The following is a 24,664-nucleotide window of genomic DNA, read 5'->3' as shown; positions in this document are numbered from 1 at the left end:
ATTTGTAAAGAAGGAGCAGCTGGATGCCTTGGACTCTGGGCCCCTCCCAGGAAGGACCCAGCCCAGGGATCTTCACACAGCCAGGACAGCTGAGGTGACATCATGGTGCTATCGGGCTAGGAGGTAGGAAGCGGGGAGAACGTTTCAGTGGCCGAATAATTCTTCCCTCTAAAATATTAAACGTGCGTTTATTACATGTGGCAACGTTGTGGTCTGAAGACAGGCTTGGCTTTCTTTCTTTCTTTGTTCTCAAATTTCCCTGGTTGTCCCTGTGAAAATTCCGTTTGGCCGTACTGCCCGTCTGAGTGGTCAGGAAGGATTGAGGCCCTGTCACAGGAAGTATTTCAAGCAGGGCTAGCCTGACCCCTGGCCAAGGACGCTTCAGAAGGAATTCATCCATCAGGGAGGGGGCTCAATTGAACAGTCTCAGAGGTCAGTTTGGGTTTTGATGACAAGAGGGTTCTGGGCAGGGGCTCTCTCTGAGACCCAGGCCCATGGCAGGCACTGGGGAGAGAGCTGGTGATAGGGAGGTTCACGCCTTCACTCTCACCCTCCCCTCCCTGGGCTCAGCCTCTCTACACCAATGGATGTGAAAGGCAGTCAGGAGGCGTGGGCTGGTGCATGGGGGAAGTGTGGTTTTCCTCCTTGAGATCTGAGACCGAGAGGTAGAAAATTTATTTGTAATGGTTTCAAACCCCAAGTCGGCCTTGGTACTTGTTTCTGCGCTGGCAAAGGCTCCTCCAAATCCCTCTTGTGGTTTTAGGGTGATTTCACTTGTTATAGGAGCATAATCAAGTATTGTTTGGTGATATCATGAATCCAGGCAGACTTAAGCCTTTCACATCGAATCAACGGTGGGATATCGAGCTCAGTTAAAATAAACTGTCAGAGCTGGGAGGGCCTTAGAACAGGGGATGTCAGGGCTGGGAGGGCCTTAAAACAGAGATGGTTGGAGCTGGGAAGGGTCTCAAAGATCATTTAGCCCCATCCTCTTATTTTATAAAAGAGGTAACTGAGGCCTACGGCAGCTCAGTGACTTGTCCAAGGTCATACAGGTAATAAATGCATGGCACGTGCCAATGCCCAGGTCTGGGAAACATCACTGCCCCTCAGGGACGCCTGTGTTACATCCTCCATAACTAATTTTGCTACAATTACACTAGAGAGATGTCCCCTCCCTCCCTCTCCCACAAGGCCCCTCCTCTCCCTTCAGCCTCTGAGTATCCAGGCAGGCAGCTGTTCTTCCCTGCCCAGCGTCACCCTTCTCCTAAGACGCTTGGTCCATGTGGCCTTAAGTTACGGTAATTCCGGGACTTGAGGTTTGGACGAGTCCCCAGACTCTGAATTGATCAATTCTGTTGAGCTGCCTCTTAGCTGTAGAACATGATGGGATGAGACCCAGGAGGTCCTTGGCCCCAAGGGGTGCCCCAAGACAAGGGGCATTCTGGGCTTGGCCCGAAGACCCTCACTGAAAAATAAGGATAACCCCTCGAACTACTCACCTGAGGGGAATGATGTCAGCAAAGTGCTTTGTAAACTCAAGTGTCCAAGAGAAATGGGAATTATCGTTAATTTTTATTACTACACTTTTCTGCATTTGTGTCCTTTTTCTCCTAGATTTTAAGCTTCCTGAGGGCAAGGAGGGCATCTCCACTAAACTCTGTAAGGCCCCCAGGGAAGGTTGCCGGGCTCTGAACATTAATGGGCCCCCGAAGCAGATGGAGCAGGCGATCATGATTCTTACCTTGCGGGGCCAGAGGTGGTGCTGCTGCTGCGGAGTTCTGAAACGGTGGGTATGGCTTGCTAGAGAGTGTTGGGAAGGGCTGTCCTCCAGGGGGGTGGGTCTGTGCAGGTGGCAGTGGGTGTTTCTGCAGGAGGGCAGGTGGGATGAGTGCTTTCAGAGGAGTCAGGATACTTGGAGTGAGCCTGGGGAGGGAAACAGAGATGGGTGAATTGAGAGAAACAGAACGTGAGCCACAGGCCCAGAAGCGCCCATGGTGATGGTGGTGGTGGTCTCTTTCAATGTCCTTTGCTAGAAGAAACCTGGATTTCTGCTGAGATCAAACTGCAGATTTTTTTTTAAATTTTTTTTTTTTTTTTTGCGGGGCAATGGGGGTTAAGTGACTTGCCCTGGGTCACACAGCTAGTAAGTGTCAAGTGTCTGAGGCTGGATTTGAACCCAGGTACTCCTGAATCCAGGGCCGGTGCTTTATCCACTACGCCACCTAGCTGCCCCCAAACTGCAGATTTTTAAAAGCCATTCCGAGATAGAAAGAAGCAAAAGTTAGTAAGAGCCAATGAAATGCATCATGGACAGAATATGGTCTGGAGGATTGGAGAAAACCTATGGGGGTCAAGGCAAAGGCCTGGTCATGTTTCTGACATTCTTTGTTCTAAAGTCCCTTTTAGTATGACATTCGGTTCTCTGTTTTGTAACGTTGTTTTCAAAAATCCCTTCAATCTGGGGGCAGCTAGGTGGCTCAGTGGATAGAGCACTGGCCCTGGATTCAGGAGGACCTGAATTCAAATCGGACCTCAGGCACTTACTTACTAGCTGTGTGACCCTGGGCAAGTCATTTAACCCTCATTGCCCTGAAAAAAAAAATCCCATCAATCTCTGACATTGGGTGTTCTGAAACTTCCGAGTTCTCACATAATATTTTCTCCTTCTGACATTCTCTAAGTATCCTTTTGGCCCCAGTATTTTGTTGTTCCAATCTGATATTTTGGGTTCTAAGGCCCCTCCTGGTTCTGACATTGTTCTAGGCTCTCCTCCCCCCCCCCCTACCTCTGGGCCATTCTTTGGATCTCCACTGTCAGGATTCATTCCCAAAAGTGCCCCCCTACCCCAGTCCGGGCCACCCCACAATTCACAGGAGCCTTAATGAAGGTCTCTCCTAAGCAGCTGAGTTCTTTCCTAAACCCTCCCTTTTTCAAAGAGCAATAATCCTTCAGGGACTGGCTGACCCCCAGGCGTGAGCAAACCCTCCTCTTCCCAGCCCAGCTTGTCTTCATCACTCTGGGTAATAAGACTGAAATGTCTAATCACTGTCTGGCTGCGTAAGCGGCAAACTCATTAGCACTAATGACCGGGCTCCGATACGACGTTTCAGGTTTCAATTTGTTTCAATCAAGGGAGTATTTTCCCCACTGCCAGTGAGAAGGCGGGCGGAGGGCTCCTCAGCCTGGAGGGGAGGCCTGAATCCCAGCTGGCCTCCACGTCAGCGGCCCTCTGCCTCAAGGAGCCGCCTCTGTCACGGACTGGGCTGCCCTGCCCCAGCTTCCTGGGGAAACTCTGAAGTCACCAGCAGCAAAGGGGGAGGGAGGCCTGGACTGAGCCTCCGGGATCCAGCCAAGAATTAGGGTCCTGCTGCTTACTAGCTGCATGACCTTGGGCAAGTCATTTTCCTTTCTGGCCATTGGTTTCCTCATATGTAAAGTCAAAATTTGGCTAACCCGGGTGTCCGAGTGTAACGCTCCTTCTGCCACACCCCATTGCGGCCTCTCTGTAAAGTGAGTCCTGGGCATGAAGGCCTAGCGCCGTTCTCACTTGCTCTGGGACCCTGGAAAGTGTCGACATCTGTCAGCTTTTTCCAGGCTTCCTTCTAGGCAGACCATTCTAGGTGCCAAGGTTGTCTCTGGCTTGGGCTTGTCTTGGTGTGTTTGGCTCTAAGGTTTCATCCAGGTTCACTGTATTCCGAGTTTATGAAGAGAGGCCTTAAAGGGCACCAGAAGAAGGAGGAGGAAGAGGAGGAGGAAGAGGAGGAGGAGGAGGAGGATGGAGATGGCTGATCCTTTGGGAACTCCCGGAGCCAACTGTGAGATAAATTACGGCGAGTTCTTGGCTCCTCCCGGTACGTGGTTTCAGCTGTTGGGCAGACCTGGTTCTAGTTACAGGCTTCAGAGCTTTGTAAAGCAAATGACGAAATGTTCGTTTGTGTAATAGATTAGAGCCAGGGCCGATCCCCCCCCCCCCCCCCCCCCCCCCCGCCTGAAGCCGAGACACAATGAAGCGGAGATTCTTGGGGTCCTCTGAAGGGCTATAAAAACGGTGCCGCAGCTGAGCTGAGGTATGCGTGGCCTACAGAGGGTCGTCGTTCCCCATAGACAGTCACGGGAAAAGTACAAGGGGAAAAAAAGTCTCTTCTAACCGTTTGTCTTTCTTTATACGCCCAGCACTGAGCGCGGGGCTTGGCAGCACACAGTAGGTGTTTAATCCGTGCTTGCTAACATCCGCCAAATGTTTGTCCATCTTCCCATGATGACATACAAGGCTGGTCATTGTTACTCCATCCGGTCAGATTTTGAGTTACACACCTGACAGTTTCTGGTGACCTTCCCTCTCATGATACGGAAGGACAGGTAGTGGGGGGCAAGGTTAGAGTGGGGGAAGGCTACAGGGGAATACGGCCCAAGCTGCTCTGATACACGTGACCTCAAATGAGGGCTGGCCTAAAATGGAATGGCTACCCCCCCCCCGCCCCCCACACTGGAGGCCGTCAGACTGGTCCTCCTCGTCCCTCCCCCGCCACACACCCCGCCCCCCCCCCCCCCGCCCTTGGGGAGGGGACATAGGATGTCCATTCATCAAACAGCCAAAGAACTAAAGGTTTTTCTCCAAAATAAAGAATATGTGTCTGGCCTAGTGGGGAAAGGGATCTAGCCATGGGCTTGGAAGCCATGGTTTAAGGGGGTAAGAAGCAAGGGAGAGGTGAGGAGAGAAGTCAGCTTTCCCTAGGAGGGCAGACTTGAAGGGGAGGAGGGTCCAGGACAATAACTTGAGGGGGCAGGCGGGTGGAGAGAGGTTTGGGGGGACATCTGGGGATACTGACGCACAGCTGGAAAGAGCCTCGTTGAGTCATGAGGGGTCACACTGGAGTCCGGGCTGGTACCTATCCACGGGGCCCTTTCCAGACTCCAGTCTGGCAGGTAAGAAATCGGGGAGGTTGAGAAGTGAGAGCCCCTGAGGTCTAGGGCCTCCCAGAGTTAGGAGCGGCCCAGGGGAGGCCTCTCGTCACCCAGCCAGGGGAGGTGCCCCTTCTGCCATCCCTGGACTCAGGACGGGTTTTAGGCACTGTGTGAGGCCCTTTCTAAGTATTATCACACTTAATCCTCGAACCAATCCTGGGAGGGAGGGGCGATGATTAGTCCCTCTTACAGTTGAGCAAAGTGAGGCAAAAAAGGCTAACTGACTTGCCCAGGGCCACGAAGCTAGTCTGGGACCACATTTGAACTCAGGTCTTTTTGACTATAGGCCCAGCACTCCATCCACTGCACCACCTGGCTGCCTCGGCGGCATTAATAAAAGGTTAAGAAGCCCTAAATCAGATAATCTCTAAGGTTACCCAGTCAATTGGTCAGCATGTATTCAGTACTTACTACATGTGCCAGGCACTGTGCTAGGCACTGGGGAAGGATACAAAGCCCAAGATGAAATGGGCCCTTCCCGAAGGTTGCTTCTCTTCTCTTGGGGCCTTCTCCAGCTCAACCATTCCATAGGAAGCTGTCAGTTTGGTGTCGTGATAGGCCACTGGACTCAGGAAATCCTGGGTTCAAATCCTGCCTCTGACACTAGCTATGTAACCATGGGCAAGTTACTGAACCCCTCTGAGCCTCCATTTCCTCCACTGCAAAATGGGGATGTGAAGACCTGAAGCTCTGTGGCTCCTGGTATAGGCCCAAGGCAGGGCTTGACCTCGGGTCTTCCTGGCTTTGGGGTCAGGTCCCTGGCTGCTTCTCCTAGAATAAACAGAAAGAGGACAAATCCAAGGTAGCCAGGAGGGAAGGGAGGGGGCACATCATGTAAAGTTGGTGCCTGTGCTGAGTCAAGAATGAAGAAAGGGATTCTGGGAGGGAGAAAGGAGGAGGTGGGGTCTTCCAGGTTTGGGGACCTCCCACTTCCATCCTCTGGAGATCCCCCAGACTAGGCTGCACTCTGCAGAGAATGGGATGAGCCTATAGGGATAGGAACTTGCTGGGTGACCTGGGAAAAATCGCTTCCCTTTCCAATTTCTAGGAACCTCAGGCCCAGAGGGGTGGCATTTTGTTCAGTTACACAGGCAGTGGGGGGCAGGGTTGGACTAGATAATCACTGTGGCATTTTCTAGCTGGAATATTCTATGTTCTAAAGTTCTAGATTCTACCTGTTTTGTTCTAAGGCCCCTCCCAGCTCTGAGATGCCAAAACAGGAGCCAATACCAAATTCAATGAATCTGAGTCATTAACAAAATAAATTAGCCCCTATTAGAGATACACATTTCTTCATAGCATTAATGGGAACTGGTAACAATGTGTTAACAGAAGATCTTGGGGCTTATTACAGCCAGTTTGGACCTCTCCAGTTTCAAGGTGTCAAAAATTTAAGATTAGTGCCGGCTCCTGACTCTCCCTCCCAAAGGTCCTGAGAATGGGGTTACAGGCTCTCTAGAGCACCGGCTGTGAGGGCTGAAAGACCCTAATTTCAATTTGGCTCCACCTACATTTATGAAGCACCTACTGTGTGCAAGGCTCTTCTTCACTCCAGGCCCAGTGCTCTATCCACTACCAATGGTGGTGCAAGTGAACAAGATGACTGCTTTCTGAACAGAAATAAAAGCCTGGGGCTCATTCACTGCCCAGACGCTCACTGAAGACATCCTCAGGTCAATTCTGGTAGCAGACAGATTAACGGGGACATGTTATGCACACCATCCTGTTCTCACATGATTTTGATCTCTGTGCTGCCTCTGTTCAGAGAGCAATTGGTGCCTTACGGACCTTGGCGACTGGGAATGCTTGGTGTGGTGACACCCACTGCAAACATCGTCCTTGAGTTTTTTATTGGTCAATGTCTGATACTGGTGACTGTGGGTAGCAGGTCAGTCTGCAATAGGAGTCCTGTTTATTGGTCGAGCTCCCCAGAGTATTTCAAGGTCTCTGTTTTCGTATGAGGATATATCGGTCAGTCCATGAAATGTACTGAGCCATTAATGTTTCCAGCCAATGGGTTATATCTTGCTGGTTATTCAGTCCCTGCTAAACTTTTGCTGCCATTTCCTGGTACAATCTACATTGATTATTTATTTATTTATTTTTTTGCGGGGCAATGGGGGTTAAGTGACTTGCCCAGGGTCACACAGCTAGTAAGTGTTAAGTGTCTGAGGCCGGATTTGAATTCAGGTACTCCTGAATCCAGGGCCGGTGCTCTATCCACTGCGCCACCTAGCCGCCCCTGCATTGATTATTAATTCCTGGCTTCTTATGGATAACTCCTCTAATTCCTGTTGGCAATGACCTGATTCTGAATTGCGATCTGAAACCCCATCCATTTCTGTAAAGTAATTCACTGGGCTCAGTAAATTAGCATATCCCTGTCTACACATTGTTAGGGAGTTCAAGAGGTGCTCACCCATGGAGGGCCTTTGGATTGCTCTCCTGGCTCCAGCCATTCGGCAGGCTCTAGCTGGAGTCAGCCCATTTTTGGTGACATTCAATAAATCCCATGGGGTGTACCCATGATCAGCCTTGGTGAAGTTATTTCTGCTTGTTTCTGAAGCAGGTTTGGGACCTACTTATCATGTGCTCAATACTTTTTCTATCTTTGACTGCCTTGGGGACATATGCCTAGCAATGAGATGTCTGGGTCAAAGAGTAGCCATGTTTTATTTGCTTTTAAAGCATCATTCCATAGAATTTCCCACAATGTTTGGCCAAATTCATGGCTCCACTGTGCCTGTCTTCCTTCAGGCCCCCCAACATTAACTATTTCCATCTTTTGCCATTTCCCTCCACGTTTGCCGGGCATGAGCTGAAACCTCAGGATTGTTTTAATTTGCATGATTTGGGGGACAGTCTTTCACATGGTTATTTATAGTCTGGAATTCTTCTGATCACTTTTTATTTCCACCATTTGGGAAATGGTACTTGCTCTTGGGTTATCAGACACTTACTGGAGATATTTGAGGGGAAAATTTTTCCCCCAAGGACAGTCTCCCTTCTGATACTAGCTGCACTGATTTTGTTTGTGCAAAAGCTGTTTGATTTTATGTCATCAGCATGACCTAAGTTTATCTTTTGTTTTCCCCTCTTCTTGTTTGGTTAGGAATGTTCCCCCCAGGTTGCTTACGTTCTACTAAGGGCAGAGAGAGGGGCATCCACAGAAGGGTGGGCACCAGGGATAGGAGGGTAGTGGTGGAACAGTGACAATGCCAGGGTAATTAGAGATCCTTTTGATAGCTATGTGATACAGAGGGCAGAGTGTAGGACTTGGAGCCTGGAAAGCCTGAATTAGAATTGTGCCCCTGACATTTACTAGCTGTGTAACCTCTGCTTAAGGCATTTAACTCCTCTGGCTTTCATTTTCCCATCTGTAAAATGGGAATAATCATAGCACTGACCCTCCTGGGCCGAGGTAGTTGTAAAGTGCATAGTTAATGATGCTCAGGTAAGATGTTTGACTCAGCTTGATGTGATTAATGGGCACAGGAAGCCTGGCTCTCCTCCTCAGCCAGATGGCCACAGAAAGTCACTTTGTTCTTACCAGGCTCAGTTTCACATCAGCAAAAAGGTGCCCCTAATGACCATCACACGGGATTCTAACACAAGTTTGCATGACACTTCATCTAGGTCTTATTCCCATTTCACAGAGGAGAAAACTGACTCTCCAAGAGGTTAAATGATGTCCCTTTGGCCATATGGCTAAAAAGTGTCAGACCCTGTATCTGAAGCCTAGTGTCTCTTGACTCAAGTCCTTTAAAAAAAACAAAAAACTTCTTCTTCTTCTTTGTGCAATGTGGGTTAAGTGACTTGCCCAGGGTCACACAGCTAGTAAATGTCAAGTGTTTGAGGCTGGATTTGAACTCAGGTCCTCCCGAATCCAAGGCTGGTGGTTTATTCATTGTGTCACCTAGCTGTCCCCCCTTTTTTTCTTTCTACTTGTAATGGATGTTGTGACCTATGAGAGCCCAGTCCTTAAAGTATATGTGTATACATCCTTCCAGTGGCTTGTAAAGAGTATGTGAGATGTTCCCTGCTGGTTTCAATCCAACACGTGGTGGCTTGGTGAGCCTCCTTCTGGTGATGAGTGACCAAGGGAAGGGGCTATGTGGAGTCAAGGAGTTTTCTAACTGGCTTCCAAACCAGAAGGACTAATGACCGAGCCTGAGCTGGAATATAAAAGGATGAATGGACTCCAACCTTTGACTTTTTTGCACTTTTCTTTCCACAAAGTGAGCAGATTAAGAATTTCTGGGTGGAAGAAGGGACTTCATTTAGCTTGTATCTCTGAGCATATATGGTGCTGAGGGTTGCTTTATTTAATTTGTATTGTAAGTGTGGGTGCTAACCCTAACCCTAACCTTTACTTGTCTGCTTATTTTTGATATTTACTCTTTGCTTATTTTAGGCAAATGTGTATGTATCATGAGATGGGAGTGACCAGGTGATTGGTGAGGCCAGAAGCTCCATCAAAGCTATTTGAGTTCCCACCAATGATTAGTGTCCCAGAGCTGGGGAGGGCACTGGATTGTGCTCTCTTTGACCAAGTCCAGCAGTGAACTGACCTGAGAGCCGAAAAGGAGTTAGCCAAGCTGAGCAAAGGAGTAACTCATCTGCTGGCCACACTACCCCAGAAATGGACGTGATGGGGAGTGTGCAAAAAGAGAAAAGGACTCCCAGGGCCAAGAGAAGAAATCAAAGGATTACAAGAGGAGGCGGTGGGGAGGAAGGGCATCCCAGGCATGAGCCAGTGCAAAGGCATGGAGGTGGGAGATGTAAGGAAGAGCAAGAAAGACAGAATCTATAAATGTAAGTGTATGAAAGGGAGTAATGTTTAACAGGGCTGAGAAGTAGACCAGAGCCAGACTGTGAAGTCCATCAAATGCCAAACAGAGGCCTTTATATTTGATTCTGGAAATACCAGTGAGTCACTGGGGTTTACTGAGCATGCAGAGAGCTGTGCATTAGGAAGATCTCTTTGGTAGCTGAGCTAAAGAGGGAGAGGAGGCAGGGAGGCCAACCAGGAGGATGCTGCTTCAGTCCAGGCATATAGATCAGTAGTTACTGATATTCTCTCAATTTTGGGGAAGCTGATTTTTCCCCCCAGTTGCTTGGGTTAAAACAAATCCTCTCCTCCTTTTGAGAGCTCGATGCCTTTGAGATTGAGTTGTCTCAAGCACTGATGACCTCTCTTGATCTGGGCTCTTCTCTTTGCTCCTCCTGGATTTGAACCCAGGTCCTTTGACATCCAGTGACTTCCATAACGAATTCTCTTCTGAGCCTACCACTGAACCTTCCCACCCACCATGGCAGGGGACTCATGATGGCGAGCTCCCAGTGCCCTGAAGTATTGATGTATCCCCTGCCAACGCTGGTGGTTCATGGTGTGACGGGTTAACCCCTAAGAGATGTGGGGCCTCCCCCCAGCGGCAACTAGAGTTTGTTTTCCCATCCCCAGTCTACTAGAGATTAAGATTTACTGTCTTCACAAGCGGCTGCTATTAAACAGAACCTGTCGTTATTCACAGCAGACGCCACAACGTGTGTTGAAAGAACACGGTGCTACCTGAAGTCTTAAAAATGAAATAGTGAATCAAAATGGAGCAGGTCCACTGGGGGTGGGGGTGGGGAGGGGGGGGCAGCGTTCTCTGCTGGCCCAGCCATGCCCAAGTTCAACACTTTGGCTTTCAAGAAAACACATATAAATGAATAGAAAACGACTTGTCTTGGCACATGGAGGGCTCTGCCTTCAACCCCTCTAAAAACAGATCTAACAGACACACAACCAAACCCTCTGCCTCTGACTGAAGGCCAGTATAAATATATTTGGTAATGAAGTCAGATCCTCTTAGAACATTTGTGAGTAAATTAGAGAATTCTGTCAAACTATTTAAATGTCTTGGGAAACCCTCTGGGAGCAAGGACTGCTGGACTGGACATTGACTTTGGCAAGAGGGGCCAGAATATGAGTCCTCCCTCCCCCTCCTCACAAGGGGAAAGGGACTGAAATCAAGCCCGATCTCGTGTCAACCATGAGTAGTCTTTTTGTCCCCCAGCCTGGGGGGAGGCTCTGGGTGTCCTGGCTGCTTTGGTGGCGCTATGATTCACATTTGGGATGGGCACCTTGAGGGGACTGGGTGGGTGGGAAGCATCTGGGGGCCTAAGAGGTGAGGGATCGCCTCTTGTCATCACTGGGGCTCACGGGTGTAAAAATTCTTTACGTGTACTTACCCAGGAATGTAAGGCCAGGTGATGGATGAGGCAGAGCTGTGTCCACAGGCCCGACAGGAAGGCCGGCTCGGGAGCTGGCCGTTTATTTATCTTTTACTAGGATGATATTTGTGAAGTGTCTTGAGGGATGGGTCATTTGGGGAGCGCTTACAAAGGCAGCTCCTTTTTGACCTTTATCTCTCATCGCTCCCAGACACCCACACAGGAATTATAATGCATTCCCAATGTCACTGAGAAAGCTGGTAGACACGTGGGTCAGATTGGATTAGGTGACCTATGTACAAGGAACTGATACTCATCTAAAAGGGCAGCCACAAGTCTCCAAAAGATGGATGGTTAAACGGACAGCCAACCCATGGAAAGAAGGAGCAGAAATGGTAAATAATGACCTGAAGAAAATGTTTAACCTCATTGATAATCAAAGGAATTCAAATGAAAACAAGTCTAAGGCACCTCCTCACACCCTTCAAATTGGTGAAAATAAATAAAAAGTATAAAAATAAAACCGATGCTGGTGAAGGATCAGATCCACACATACACTGCTGGGATTACTGCAATTTAGTTCAATCTTTTTAGTAAGTGTTTGGTAAGGACACGATTGGCCCTAAAATGGATCATATCCTTGTGATTCTATTACTAAGAACAGGCTTTTAAACAAATCCCTAAAATGAGAGGGGAAAAGACCTTGCCACACTTAAATGTTTATAGTGGTACACTTACTCTTTTGTTCAAAAGTCTTTGGTGGCTCCCTAGGGACCTCTGCGGAAAAAAGACAAATTCCTCAGGCGGCATGGAAGGCCCTTCCCAATCTGGCTGCACTCCATCTAGCCAACTCTGTTTCACTATACCCTGCTTCATGCGTCTTCCATTCCAGCCCAAACTATGATTGTTCCCTGAACTTCCATCCTTCCCCTCCGAGAAGTCAGTCCCCATGTTTGCAATGCCTTCTCTCCAGCCAAACCTTTCTCTCAGAATTCTTATCCAGGCTCTCTCTGCTCAGGAGTTTCCTTCTCTGTGAAGGTTTCTTGTATCCTCCCACCTGTAACCTTCTCCCCATCTACTGTGTAGATCCCCCATGCCTTTTGGCTCATCTTCCTGATATTCAAATCTGGCCTCAGACATTTACTGGCTGTGTGACCCTGGGCAAGTCACTTCACCCTGTCATCCTCAGTTTTCTCATCATCTGTAAAATGAGCAGGAGAAGGAATTGGCAAACCACTCCCATATCTTTGCTAAGAAAATCCCCAATGGAGTCATGGAGAGTTGGGTACAACTGAAAAACAACTGCACAATAATGATTTTCAGGAGTATGGCAAGGTTAAGAGAGATTCTGAAATGGTCTACTCTTCTTCTTCTTTTTTTTTTTGCAGGGAAATGGGGGTTAAGTGACTTGCCCAGGGTCACACAGCTAGTAAGTATCTAGTGTTTGAGGCTGGATTTGAACTCATGTCCTCCTGAAGCCAGGGCTGGTGCCCCAATAGTCCATTCTTCTAACCCTAATCCTAGTTAGGGTCTAGTCCAGAGGGTGAGTCAAAGAACTAGTGCTATAAAATCTGGAGATAAAAGCTCTTGTTATCAGGCTTGAATAGACTATATCTGAGGATACTGAAAGACTGCAGATGTAGCTCCTGAGCTACAGGAGTCACTGTAGATTCCTGGACGAGACAGAACTAAGGATGAAAGATGGGATGACCAGCACATAGAAAATGGATAGAGGGCAGCTAGGTGGTGCAGTGGATAAAGCACTGGCCCTGGATTCAGGAGGACCTGAGTTCAAATCCAGCCTCAGACACTGGACACTTACTAGCTGGGTGACCCTGGGCAAGTCACTTAACCCTCATTGCCCAGAATAAAAAAGAGAAAAAAAAAAGGAAAGAAAGAAAGAAAATGGATAGAAGGCATGGGACAAAACTTCTTCAAAGGAAACGTAAAGGAAATTCCAATGGAGATGCTTCAGGTGGTCTGCTTGAGGGCAGAATGAGGGAGGAAGAGGCAGGAAGACAGGAAACTGCCCCAAAGTGCCTCAGGAGGCAGGAGGTCCCTCCTTCCTGGATGTCTTCAAGAAGAGGTCAGCTGACCATTTGTTGGCAGTGTTGTAGGGGGATTCTTGTCCATGGATGGGTTGATCCAGCTGGTCCCTGAGGTTTCAACAGTGAGATTCTGGGACTCTACTCAGAGGCTTCAGTCACCTTTAATAGACATCAACCATGTGATATGGCAGTGGAGAAGAGAGCTGCTGTCTGGGGGCATTACGAAGAGAAGCTTCGTGTCCAGGACTAGGGAGGGGATGGCTCGCCCACTTTCTGAGCCTGTCAGACCTCATCTGGAATGTACTGTGTTTAGTCTGGCCATCCCAGCTTAAGAAGGTCATTGGTCGACTGAAGGGTGACCGGAGGAGGGCAATCAGAACAGCGAACAGCCTTGACTCCATGTCCTTTGAGGATTACTTGAAGACACTAGTGACCTGTAGACTCAAGCACAGGTTAGAGACCATCGCTCCCTTGTTTGAGGTCAGAGAAGACACTGGCTCCCTCGTGTCTCTGAATCAGATACAAGATGTGAAGCTGCTCTTCACCCAGCTCCAGCCCAGCTCTGGAGGCCAGAGTCAAGGCCAAGTGGCCTGCCTTTTGCTTCCTGTGCAGTCTAGTGCAGCTCCGATCTCCGTGCCTTTGGACCGGCGGCCTCCCACTACGAATGCTCTCCCTATCTTTAGCTCTTGGAATCCCATATGGGTTCTGTTCAAGTGCTGCCTCTGACAAGAAGCTCTCCATGATGGTCCCAATTGCTGGTGCCACTGACAACTGTGTGTATTTATTTCACATATATTTTGTGTGGATTTATTGCATATATTTACATATATATTTTCATATATATTTTATGTGGATTTAATAGATTTATGTGTATTTATTCCACATATTTACATGTGTTTATTTCATATATATTTATGTGGATTTAATATATTCATGTGTATTTATTCCACATATTTACATGTGATTATTTCATATATATGTGGATTTAATATATTCATGTGTATTTATTCCACATATTTACATGTGTTTATTTCATATATATTTATGTGGATTTAATATATTTATGTGTATTTATTCCACATATTTACATGTGATTATTTCATATATATTTATGTGGATTTAATATATTCATGTGTATTTATCTCATATATTCACATGTATCTATTTCATATATATTTTATGTGTATTTATTTCATATATTTATATGTGTATATTTCATATATTCACATGTATTTGTTTCATATGTATATGTTATTGTCTATTTCATATGTATCTTTATTCCATATATTTGTATGGATTTATTTCACATGTATTTTATATTAGCTTATACCTGTGTGAATTCGGAATTATCCAATTAGAATGTATGCTCCTTGAGGACAGGAACTATTTTGTTTTTGTCTCTGCATCCCTAACCTTGGACACAATAGGTACTTAACTGATGCTTTCTGAATTTAGAAGACAAGATTTAGCAGGAGTGAGGTACTATAACTGTCTTTGAGTATTTGAAGGCCTCTATCCTGGAAGAGATTAAAATGATTCTTTTTTTGGCCCTCCAAGACAGAACTGAGCCCGCTGGGTGGAAGTGAGGCTAAGTGAGGGTTAGAGGCTGAATTTGGCTGGATGGAAGGGGGAATTTCTTAATAATGGAACACAAGGTGGTGAGTTCCCTGTCAGTGGAAGAATGAAAACAGCCTAGATGATCGCTGGTTGAAGATGCTATAGAGGGGATTCATGTTTCAATGGAGATGGGGATTATACTGGACTCAGCTCATGCTGCGGAAAGGACATTGGACTTGGGTTCAAATTTCAGCTTTGTTACTTATAGGCTACAAAAACTTGGGTGAGTCCCTTTCTCTGGGCCTCAGTTTCCTCTCCTATAAAACTAGGGCAATGGCTTCTAAGGGTCCTTCTTGCTCTTAGCAAGTCCCTCCTGCTGCTAAATTCCAGAATTCTAGGCTAGGATGGGCTGGCCAGGTCATTGGTGAGGTCTCAAGAGAGGCAGAAGGCAAAGGGGGTGGGGCACTGGAGACAGCAGAACAGGCCAATTCTGTTTATTTGCAAGAAAAACTCATTTTCTTAAGGGCCCTCCAATTAGCACATTAAATACTCAGCTCCAATTAGCTGGCTTTAATAGGAAGCACATTTGTGTAGGCAGAACGTGGGGCATCTTTGGACGCCTGCATTTGCCTTCAATTACTGTGTTCCAGGCTCTCCAGTGGGTCACAGCGACATTCTGGGGACCCAGCTCTGCCTGTCGGCACAGGCGTGAGTGGGTCTGGTGGGGGTGGCCTGGGGTGCGGAGAGACAGTGGGAGGCAGGCCTGATGAATCTGTGTTTATGGAGTGCACAGGAAAGCAATTTGTCCGTCCAATAAAGAGCCATTAGCATTGGGCATCGAGGGAGGCCACCTTGGAGTTTCGGGGGGGGATGGCCAGGGGATTCCTTGGCCCGGAGGCTGCCGGCTGTCCTTCCCCTTGCCCACAGGAATGCAAGCCAGCTTGCTTCTTCTTTCTGGAGCAGAGAGGCCTGGATCCTGCTGTGGGCTCACGCACTGTGACCTGGGGCAGGGGGCTTCCCCTTTCTAGGCCTCAGTATTCCCTTTTTAGAATGAGTATGTGGGGGTTATGACATTAATCACTAAGGTGCCTTTCAGCTCCAATAGTTCCTGTCCTAAGGCCCCTCCCAGCTCTGCCATCCCCTGTTCTCAGGCCTCTCCTGACATTTCTGAGCATAGTAGCTGTTCTTCTTATCCATACCTCATTTCCCACTTTGGTCCTGATGAGAGAACATGATGCTGTCTTCCCACCTCGGCCCTCCCTACTTACACACATACACACACACACACACACACACACACACACACGCAGGAGACTCAGAAAACACTTGTAAATAACCTCTCAAGAAACTGGATCAGTGTGGCTAGGTGGCACAGTGGATAAAGCACCGGCCCTGGATTCAGGAGGACCTGAGTTCAAATCTGGCCTCAGACACTTGACACTTACTAGCTGTGTGACCCTGGGTAAGTCACTAACCCCCACTGCCCCACAAAAAAAACAAAGAAAGAAAGAAACTGGATCATTGAGAGTTTTGGTGGGGGTGGTGGGCATGGCTCCCAGACAGAGGGGTCACCTACCCTTCCCTGGTGCTCTCTGCTGCTGGCAGAGGGGACAGGTGGTGGTGGGAGCTGGCCATGGCCGTTGAGTCCAGTGGATGGTGCCGGGGGGCTCCATCCTGAGGCGGGGGCAGGATCCCAGCAGTCAGTCCATTCTGAGAGACGTTGGAGCCAGGGAACACGCCTGCAGGGACAGGAAGTGCCAAGTGTCATCTGGTAACAAGCCCCACCTCCCATGTACCTGTCCATCCTAGACACTCTCAGAGAGCCCCGAGAGGAATCTTCTTCCCCTAGAAATAAGCCAAGAGCTGAGATGATCTGGGGCTCTATGAGGGGAGGCATAACGTACAGCACCATGGAAGTGCCTGTGTCCCCTGCCCTGGGCAGGCCCTGCTGAGGAGAGGACAGAGCTCAGGTCTGGGGGCCACGGGCTGGAAGACCATCCTTCAGCTGGAATGTCTAGAAATGGGCAGCCAGGATGCCCAAGGATCCTGGGATCAAGCCATTCAGTCCAACCAGATGAGAAACCAAGGCCCCAGGAGAAGTGTCCTCACTGAATCACAAGCTCAGACTTCCAAGGTTGGAAGGGACCCCTATCAATCAATCATTTATTAAATGTCTACTATGTGCCAGGTGTTGGATTCATGTCACTCAATGAGCCTTTGTTAAACTCATGCATTTCCATTTCACTGGGGGAACCACATCCCCATGTACAAGAGGATTTAGAATAAATGCACAATAAATATAAGAAGGGGGGTCCTCAAACCTCTAACACCGAACAACGGCTGCCCAGTCTCTGCCTTGGCGATGTTCAGGAGAGGCATTGGCCACTCTCTGGCAGCTCCAATGGCCGAGAGGCCGAGCTGACCCCTTTGTTACTTCCCTCCCATTGTTTCTCATTCTGCCCCCCACCCAACCTGGTCCTTGTCCATGGAGACAAAGGCAAGAGACAAGTGACAGCGACGGGCCGTGAAGCCCGGTCCTTCAGCTCTTTCCACTATCCCATAGAGGAGCCCATGGTCGACTGTCTTCTTCAACTGTCTGAAAGGCTGAACTGGCCAATCCTCGAGGGAAGAACGAGGATAAATCGTGGACTTCTGGGGGACAGATTTCAGTTCGACGGAAGGGAGCCCTTCAACCAAAGAGAGCTTTCTGTATATGGAATAGGCTGCCTTGGAGGTAGTGAGCTCCCCGTCTCAGAAGATATTCAAATTGCAGCTGGCTCTATCCTTGATCACTAAAACTGGAGAGGGACTTTCTGCCAGGGTCTGGAAGCTGGATTTGGTGCACTCTGGATCCCTCCCCACCCCCCCTTCTGGAGGGAGCTGCTTTTTTGTTGAGAATTCATCACGAACCTCCCTCTTAATCCAGAACATGAGCAAGTGTAGACGGGAACTACAGCAGAAGCTAGAAGGAGTCTGGGGCCAGTGAGAGGAAATCAGGCCCACAGACCACGGCCCTTGGCAGGGGGCGGGGGGGGGTGTCACATAGCCCTACGGAAGGAGTCTCCCCCCTTAGGAAGTTCCTTTATTGTATCAGGGAGCCCAGGGCAGGCATGACTCCTAATAGGAGTGTAATAAACACTTTCCTGACCTTGTTCACTTGACCTCTCTAGGCCTCAGTTTCCTCCATAGTGAAATAAGAAGGTACAACACCCACAGGTCTGATTCTCTCATCTCTTATAGGCCAGGGAGGTGCCGAGGCTGCAGACCCTCCCACTCCTGGTGGGCTGGGGGGGCCTCACCTTTCAGAGACTCAGTCCTGCCCTGCTCCTTTTTGCAGTTCAAACCCAGAGGCTTCTGCCTGCAGCCCCAAAGCTTCACCCTGGCTTGGACTCAGAGACCCACCACACCAACCCTGGGGAAGCACCTACTGTGTGCCAGGCACCTGGGCTACAAAGACACAATGGAAAAACAGCCCCTGTCCTGAAGGCGCCTGCGCACTCCTGGGAAGTCAGTGCACGCACACTGCCAAGCAAGTGCCAGGTAATCCTAGGACAGGTAGTTCACTAACAACTGGGGAAAGGTGGGTGTTGGGGATGGAGCAAGGCTTCCTCACAGCAAGTGGCCCATGCTGACCTTTGAAGGAAGCGAAAGATTCTGAGAGGCAGAGGTGAGGAGGGAGGGCATTTCCAGTGGAAGGGACAGCCTAGGCAAAGGTGTGGAGGTGAGACATGGAATGACATTATGAGCCAGCAGTGGTGAAGTGGCCCCTCTGGTCAGGACAGAGTGTGTGTGTGTGTGTGTGTGTGTGTGTAGAAGGGATGTTCAGGGCTGACTGTGTTGAGTGATACAAGGTAGTTTGCATGGGACGGCACTAACAGTGGGGGAATGGCTATGAATGAGCCTGGGGAAACCCGGATCTGTCCCAGGGTTGGGGATGGGAGTGTCAGTACCTATCCAACCCTCTTAGCTCTTAGGATGTTCCCCCTCTGGTTGGGAAGCTTTGCTTTGGCTCAGACCTTCTCTCACCCCTCTTCTCTCCCGCCCCAGACACCCCGCTTGCCCCACACCTGGCCAGGTCAAAGCTCTCCCTCTTAGATGTGCCAGCCCCTCTCTGGCCCCTATAGGGACTGAGCATCCCAGACCCCTTCCTCCGTGAACCGCTTCAGTGTGTAAATACATGTCATCAATCACCATTCACAATTGTTTAACCTTTGGCCCAAACATCTGTTCCCCAAACAGTGCCGTTCTGGGCAGCTGGGGAGGGGGAGGGCCCAAAAACCCAGAGCAAGAAGCAAAGGAGCCAAGAGACAGGGCTGCTGGGGCCCGCTCTGCCCCAAGATTGCTGCATGGCCCTCTCTCTGAGCCTCAGTTTCCCCATCTGCAAAAAAGGGGACTGCATGAGAGGACTCCTAGCAGTTGTTTCTCTGGCAAGTACTTGCAGGTTTGCCACAAAGAGCTTTCCTGACAATGACTCCCTGAGGAAGGTATTTTGGGGGCTACTGGGTGGATTTTACATTAGAGGGAGGGAACCTGGGCTCAGAGAAGGTGACGCCCGGAGTTGTCACACTAATGAGTGTCAGAACCGACATTCGAACCCAGGTCCCACCTGACGCCATGGCCCCAGCTCTTTCTGAGACACTCTGGGGAGCAGAGCCGGCTTGCTTCCGCACAACCTTAATAGTGTGCGCTCCCAGATTTGGAGGCAGAGAAACTGGACTCCCCCGCCCATCCCTGCCTTAGCACATCAGTGGAGACTTCTACCCACAGGGGCAGATCCCAGTTAGAAAGGGGCTTGGAGATCCCTGGAGTGTTTTATAACAGAGGAGCCAGGGGGCAGCTAGGTGGCGCAGTGGATAGAGCACCGGCCTATCCTCAGGAGGACCTGAGTTCAAATCCGGCCTCAGACACTTAACATTTACTAGCTGTGTGACCCTGGGCAAGTCACTTAACCCCAATTGCCTCACTGAAAAAAAAAAAAAAATAACAGACGAGCCTGAGGGTCAGTCAGGAACACAGGTAGGAAGGGATGAGCCTGGCACACGAATGGGTCCATCTCCTCCTCTCTCTGCCTCCCTCCCTCCCTCCCTTCCACAGCAGACCCAGTGTTCTACCCCACTGGACAGTTTCCCCGTCTGGCTGGGTTCTCTCTACGTCTGCCAAGATCTCCTGGGTCTCTCCAGGCCCGGGCAGCAGCAGCGGTTAGCAGCCGTGCTAGTAGTTAGTGGTGGCTAGTAGTGGGCAGTGGTGGGAGAGTCTAGTGGGAAGGGGTGGAGGGGGTTACATGGGGGGGGTGGCAGAGTTCCTCTGCAGGAACATCTTCAGTGTCCACACCACCAAGGCCCAGTGATGTAGCAGGATGCCTCTCTCTAGTGCTTTTTAAGGTCTACACACACTTGACATGAGTTTTCTCACTCGATTATCACAACAACCTTGGGGAGCAGGTGCTATCATTACCTTCCTTTTACAGAAAAGGAAACTGAGGCACGGAGAATCTAAATGACTTGCCCAGGGTCATGCAGCCATTACCAAGGACGGGTCTGAACCTCGGGTCTCCCATCCCCAAGACCAGCCCTCCCTCTAGTGCACCAGGCCAACACGTGACCTTAGGCAAGTCACTGGCCCCTCTAAGCCCTGGCTTCCTTATCAGAGGAGGACTGAGCGTTGAGGACGATCCTGACTCTGGTCCCATGCCCCCAAATAAACCAGCCAGGAACATCAAGTCCCCTGTAGAGGACCTTCTGCTACCACATTCCTTCTTCCCCGAGTTTCCTCATCTGTCGAATGGAGGTGAGTGGGGTGGGGGTGGGCATTCGAGGCCTCTTTGAGGGACTGGAGTGGGAACCTGCTTCGAAGCCAGCCTCCCTGAATGACGGCGCTCTCTGCTTCTCCATAGGGTTGGCCTCCATCCCTAACATATTTTAAAACCTGAAGCGGCTCCAACTTTGAGGGAGAAAAAATAAATTTAAAACATTTAAAAAAAAGTTTGGAGTAATCCGAGAAATCCCAGTGGGCTGAGGCTCCACACACGGCTATTGTGGTTTCTTTGAAAAGACACAAAAACAAGCCCCCAAATGAGGGTTTTCAACTGGAATAAAAAGGCCATTATCTGGTATCACTTCCCATGCCGAGCACCGGGAATGCTGACGACCCATTTGTCCTGAAACACGAGCCCAAAGTTCTCTGGCTGCGCTATCTGTGCAAGCCTGGGGGCCAGGGAAGCAGTCAGAGGCGTCCTAAAGGGAGGGGGCATGGGGCCTCTGAGCTTGGGACAGAGACTGTCAGGGCTGGGAGGGGGCTTGGAACAGGGGATGTCAGGGCTGGGAGGGGCCTTAGAACAGGAGATGTAAACTCCCTGAGGGCAGACACTCCTTCGGCCTGTGAACCCCTAGTCCTTAGCACAGTGGCTGGCACACAGCAGGCGTTTAATAAATGCTTATCATCTCACCCTTGGAGCCAGGTTCTGAAAGGGTCCATTCTAGACTGAGTCAGGACTTTTCTGGGCCTCCCTTGGCTCCTCTCTCAGAGCAGCCTTACCCTTACTGCTGCCACCTCACCTGGGCGCAGCCTCACCTGGGGGCTGCCTTACCTGGGGGCTACCTCACCTGGGGGCAGCCTTACCTGGGGGCCACCTCACCTGGGCGCAGCCTCACCTGGGGGCAGCTCGTGGCCCATGGGTCTTCCACATTTCCCATCCAGGACATGCTGGGAGGATGGGGGGACCTGCGGGATCCCCAGGCACTCATTCAGGACGTCCGACTCGACCTCAGTGCACACGTGCAGCTAGGAGAGGAGCAAATGGGAGGTTTTAGCAGACAGACAGCCTTCAATGGCGCCCTCATTCACTGGAGGCCTAGGGTGATCTCCCAGAGGCCTTCCACTCTAAACCCTGCCTTCTACAGACAGGGAAACTGAGGCCCAGAGAAGGGACTTGGGGGCCACCGTCCCAAAGGTACTGAATAGCAGAAATGGGGTTCAAACCTCCATAATCTGACGCTCATTGTCACAGATATGGCTCAGCATTGTGGGGAATCCAAAGCACAATGATCATGGATGGAAAGAACCCCAGAAGCCCCTGGGTTCAACCCCTGACCCAGGCACGAATCCACCCACCAACATCCTTGGGCATTCAGCACCGGCCCTGGATTCAGGAGGACCTGAGTTCAAATCCGGACTCAGACACTTGACACTTACTAGCTGTGTGACCCTGGGCAAGTCACTTAACCCTCATTGCCCTGTACCAAAAAGAGAGAAAGTGTATGAGGGATGTAAAGGTAGACCAGGGAGGGCTTCCGGGTGGAGGTGGCACCTGAGCTGGGCCTTAAAGAATGGGTATATAGTGATACGGAGGGAAGTGTGGAGGGCATTCCTGGTGGGGGGAATGGGGTGACCAAAGCCAGGGAGATGGCAAAGTAGGGGGCACACTTGGGTACAGTGACACTTCTAGTTCAGTCTTGGTAAAGGAGAAATCCAACACTGTCCTCCCCGGCCTGGGAAGGCTGGGGGGTCAGAGGTCAGAGCTGACCTTTCTGCATCCCTTGGACTGAGTCCAATGCCCTGCATGCAGTAAGTAATTAGTGAAGTGACAGAAGGAAGGGATCCTGGGCTGGCCCAGGAGGTAATGAGCTCTCCATCGCTTCGGGTGCACCCTTCAAGCAGAGGCTGCGGATGCTTCAAGGATGGGATTATAGCCTGGGTACAAAACAGATTGGACTAGACTTGTCCATCCATGTTCCCTCTGAGGTTCCAGGACACGGCCCGGCCAGAAAAGTCCCTCCGGCGTGCCCCGGGCTCGCCAGCCGTGCCCAGGCCCAGGGAAGTGCTGCATGACTCCCTCATGCATACGGGTCCCGCCGCTTGGCAGCTGTTTTCCATGTAAACGAATGTTCTGGCAAAAGATAGGCCAAGACATGTTCTCGCTAACCACAATGTCGCTCATATTAAAACCAGCAGGAGGGGAGAATTAGGAAAGAAAAGCATTTCTAATTCTCTCTTTAAACACAGTAAGGCTGCCAAACAGCTGTCGCAAGACAGGGCTCGGCTTACCCAGAAACATCCATCATCTCCCGGGCCTCGAAGGACGAGCCATTGTTTGGCATCTCAGGATGCAGCGGGCCTGGCCTTGCACTCCAGACCCAGCAGGGCCACGGCCCTGGGGCCCTAAAAGCACTGACTGTGGTGTGGCTCTGGGCAAGTCATTTCCCAGCCTGTAAAAACAGAAGGGCGGAGCCTTCCAACTCTACATGGAAAACCTGCCACTGATTCCCAATTGGCCTCCTCTGGGGCAGAGCAGTTTCTGGGCTCATCAGGTCAAGCCCGGATCCGTCCCCTCTGGGGCAAAGCTTCTGGGGGTCACAACCCCATATGGGGCTGCACATCTGAATGTGGGGGCCCCAAAACTCAGCAACAGTAAAAAGTTCTATATCCCTGTGTGCCCGGGGTCGGGTAAAAATGCCTTGGCACAAAGGGGCTGAGAGTAAAAGAGCTGAAGAAGCCCTGGTCGAGAGCCTCACAAGGCCTGGAGAACCTAAGTGAAGGGGTGGAGGGAAAAGGGCTGGGAGAGGAGGTCCAAGCACCACTGGCCTCCAGTGCCCCATCCGGCATGGCATGATAGAAAGGGACTGGCTCTGGAGCCTAGGGGCCTGGGTTTGAATCCTTGCCCTGCTCCTAAGCTGTGTGTTCTTGGCCAGGTCTCATCACTCTGGGACTCAGTTTCCCCACTTGTAAAATGAGGGGGTTGGGCTAGGGGACCTGCTAATGACCTAGCAGCCTCCTGGGGTGGGTGGGGGTAGGGCTAGGAGGCTTCAAGGGCACTGAAAAGGGCAGTCTTGGCCCTGGAGGTTGGGGAAACCAAGCCCAGAGAAGTGAAGTAGGCAGAGTGCTTGACTTCAGGGTCCGGAGAGATTTTCCACAGGCAAACCTCTCTCGGCCTGTTTGCTCATCTGTAAAATACCTATAGCCCTTTTTCCCTATGGATTCTGTGGCACTTGAGAGAATAAAGCATTCTGCCAAAGTGCTCAGCCTGGTACATAGTAGGTGCTTAATAAATGCTGGTACACATACATGCCCCTTGTATTAAGTAACTTGCCTGAGCTCCTGCAGTCTGGATTCACACTCACCTCTTTGCTACAAGTGCCCAGGCCCAGCGGGCAGAGAGTGCCCAGAGTTGTCAGGGGTCCGAGGGAAACTTACCTTTTTCCGTACCTGCTGCTCCTTGGCGGAGTGGGCTTTGACATGCTTGCGGAGCGAGCTCGGGTCCGTGTAGCGTTTGGAGCAGCCAGGGATCTGGCAGGCGTATGGTTTCTGTGCCAGGGATGGGGAAAGGGAAGCATTAGAGACCCTGATGGGCTGAGGAACCCTGGACACTCCCTGGCCGGCCCAGGACCCTGGCCGTCTGCAGGCTAGACCAGAACCCCAGACCCTCCCAGGCTGTGTCAGAAGGCCAGGGCCAACAGGGCAGTCTGAGGGGAGGCACCAGCCATCTGTGGCCCACACCTGCCCTGCTGAGTGGCAGCAGCTTTGGTCCCAATAAATGTTCACTGCCTGCCTGTGGTCGTGGACGGCAGACCCCAGACCACTGCTGTAGGACCCTGGAGGAGTCATTCTCTGCTCTGAGCCTCAGGCTTCTCCTCTGTAAAATGGGGGTGGCCCAGAGGTCCTCCAAGGCCTCTTGATGGAGGTGCCTTTTGGCTCTGAGATCATTCATTTCCTCCCCCAAGACTGAGGCCCAGGCACCTCCACAGGGGGTTTGAGGAAGTAACAGCAGAGACCCTGGTGTACAGTGGAGACTTTGGCCAAGGGGCTTTGGGGGGTATATCTATAGGGTGACAAGCCTTTAGAGGTTCTGTAGTCCAAATTCATGGATTTTACAGAAG

The 24,664-nt window shown here is 50.3% G+C and overlaps 1 protein-coding gene across 1 annotated transcript in view; it reads right to left on the bottom strand.

Moving 5' to 3' along the window:
• The window catches only part of GLIS1 (GLIS family zinc finger 1), a 124,940-nt gene that overhangs the window by 3,515 nt on the left and 96,761 nt on the right, over positions 1-24,664 (bottom strand). Inside the window, exons 7-11 of the mRNA XM_044003066.1 lie at positions 23,982-24,092; positions 21,443-21,572; positions 16,369-16,531; positions 9,324-9,335; positions 1,745-1,926 (exon numbers count right to left, since the gene is read on the bottom strand). Coding sequence (XP_043859001.1) covers positions 1,745-1,926; positions 9,324-9,335; positions 16,369-16,531; positions 21,443-21,572; positions 23,982-24,092 — 598 coding nt within the window. The remainder of the gene's footprint in view (positions 1-1,744; positions 1,927-9,323; positions 9,336-16,368; positions 16,532-21,442; positions 21,573-23,981; positions 24,093-24,664) is intronic.

This window comes from Dromiciops gliroides, chromosome 4 (assembly GCF_019393635.1).
Source record: "Dromiciops gliroides isolate mDroGli1 chromosome 4, mDroGli1.pri, whole genome shotgun sequence".
NCBI lineage: Eukaryota > Metazoa > Chordata > Mammalia > Microbiotheria > Microbiotheriidae > Dromiciops > Dromiciops gliroides.
Note: the sequence above shows the minus strand (reverse complement) of the source record. Positions and strands in the feature narration are given on the sequence as shown.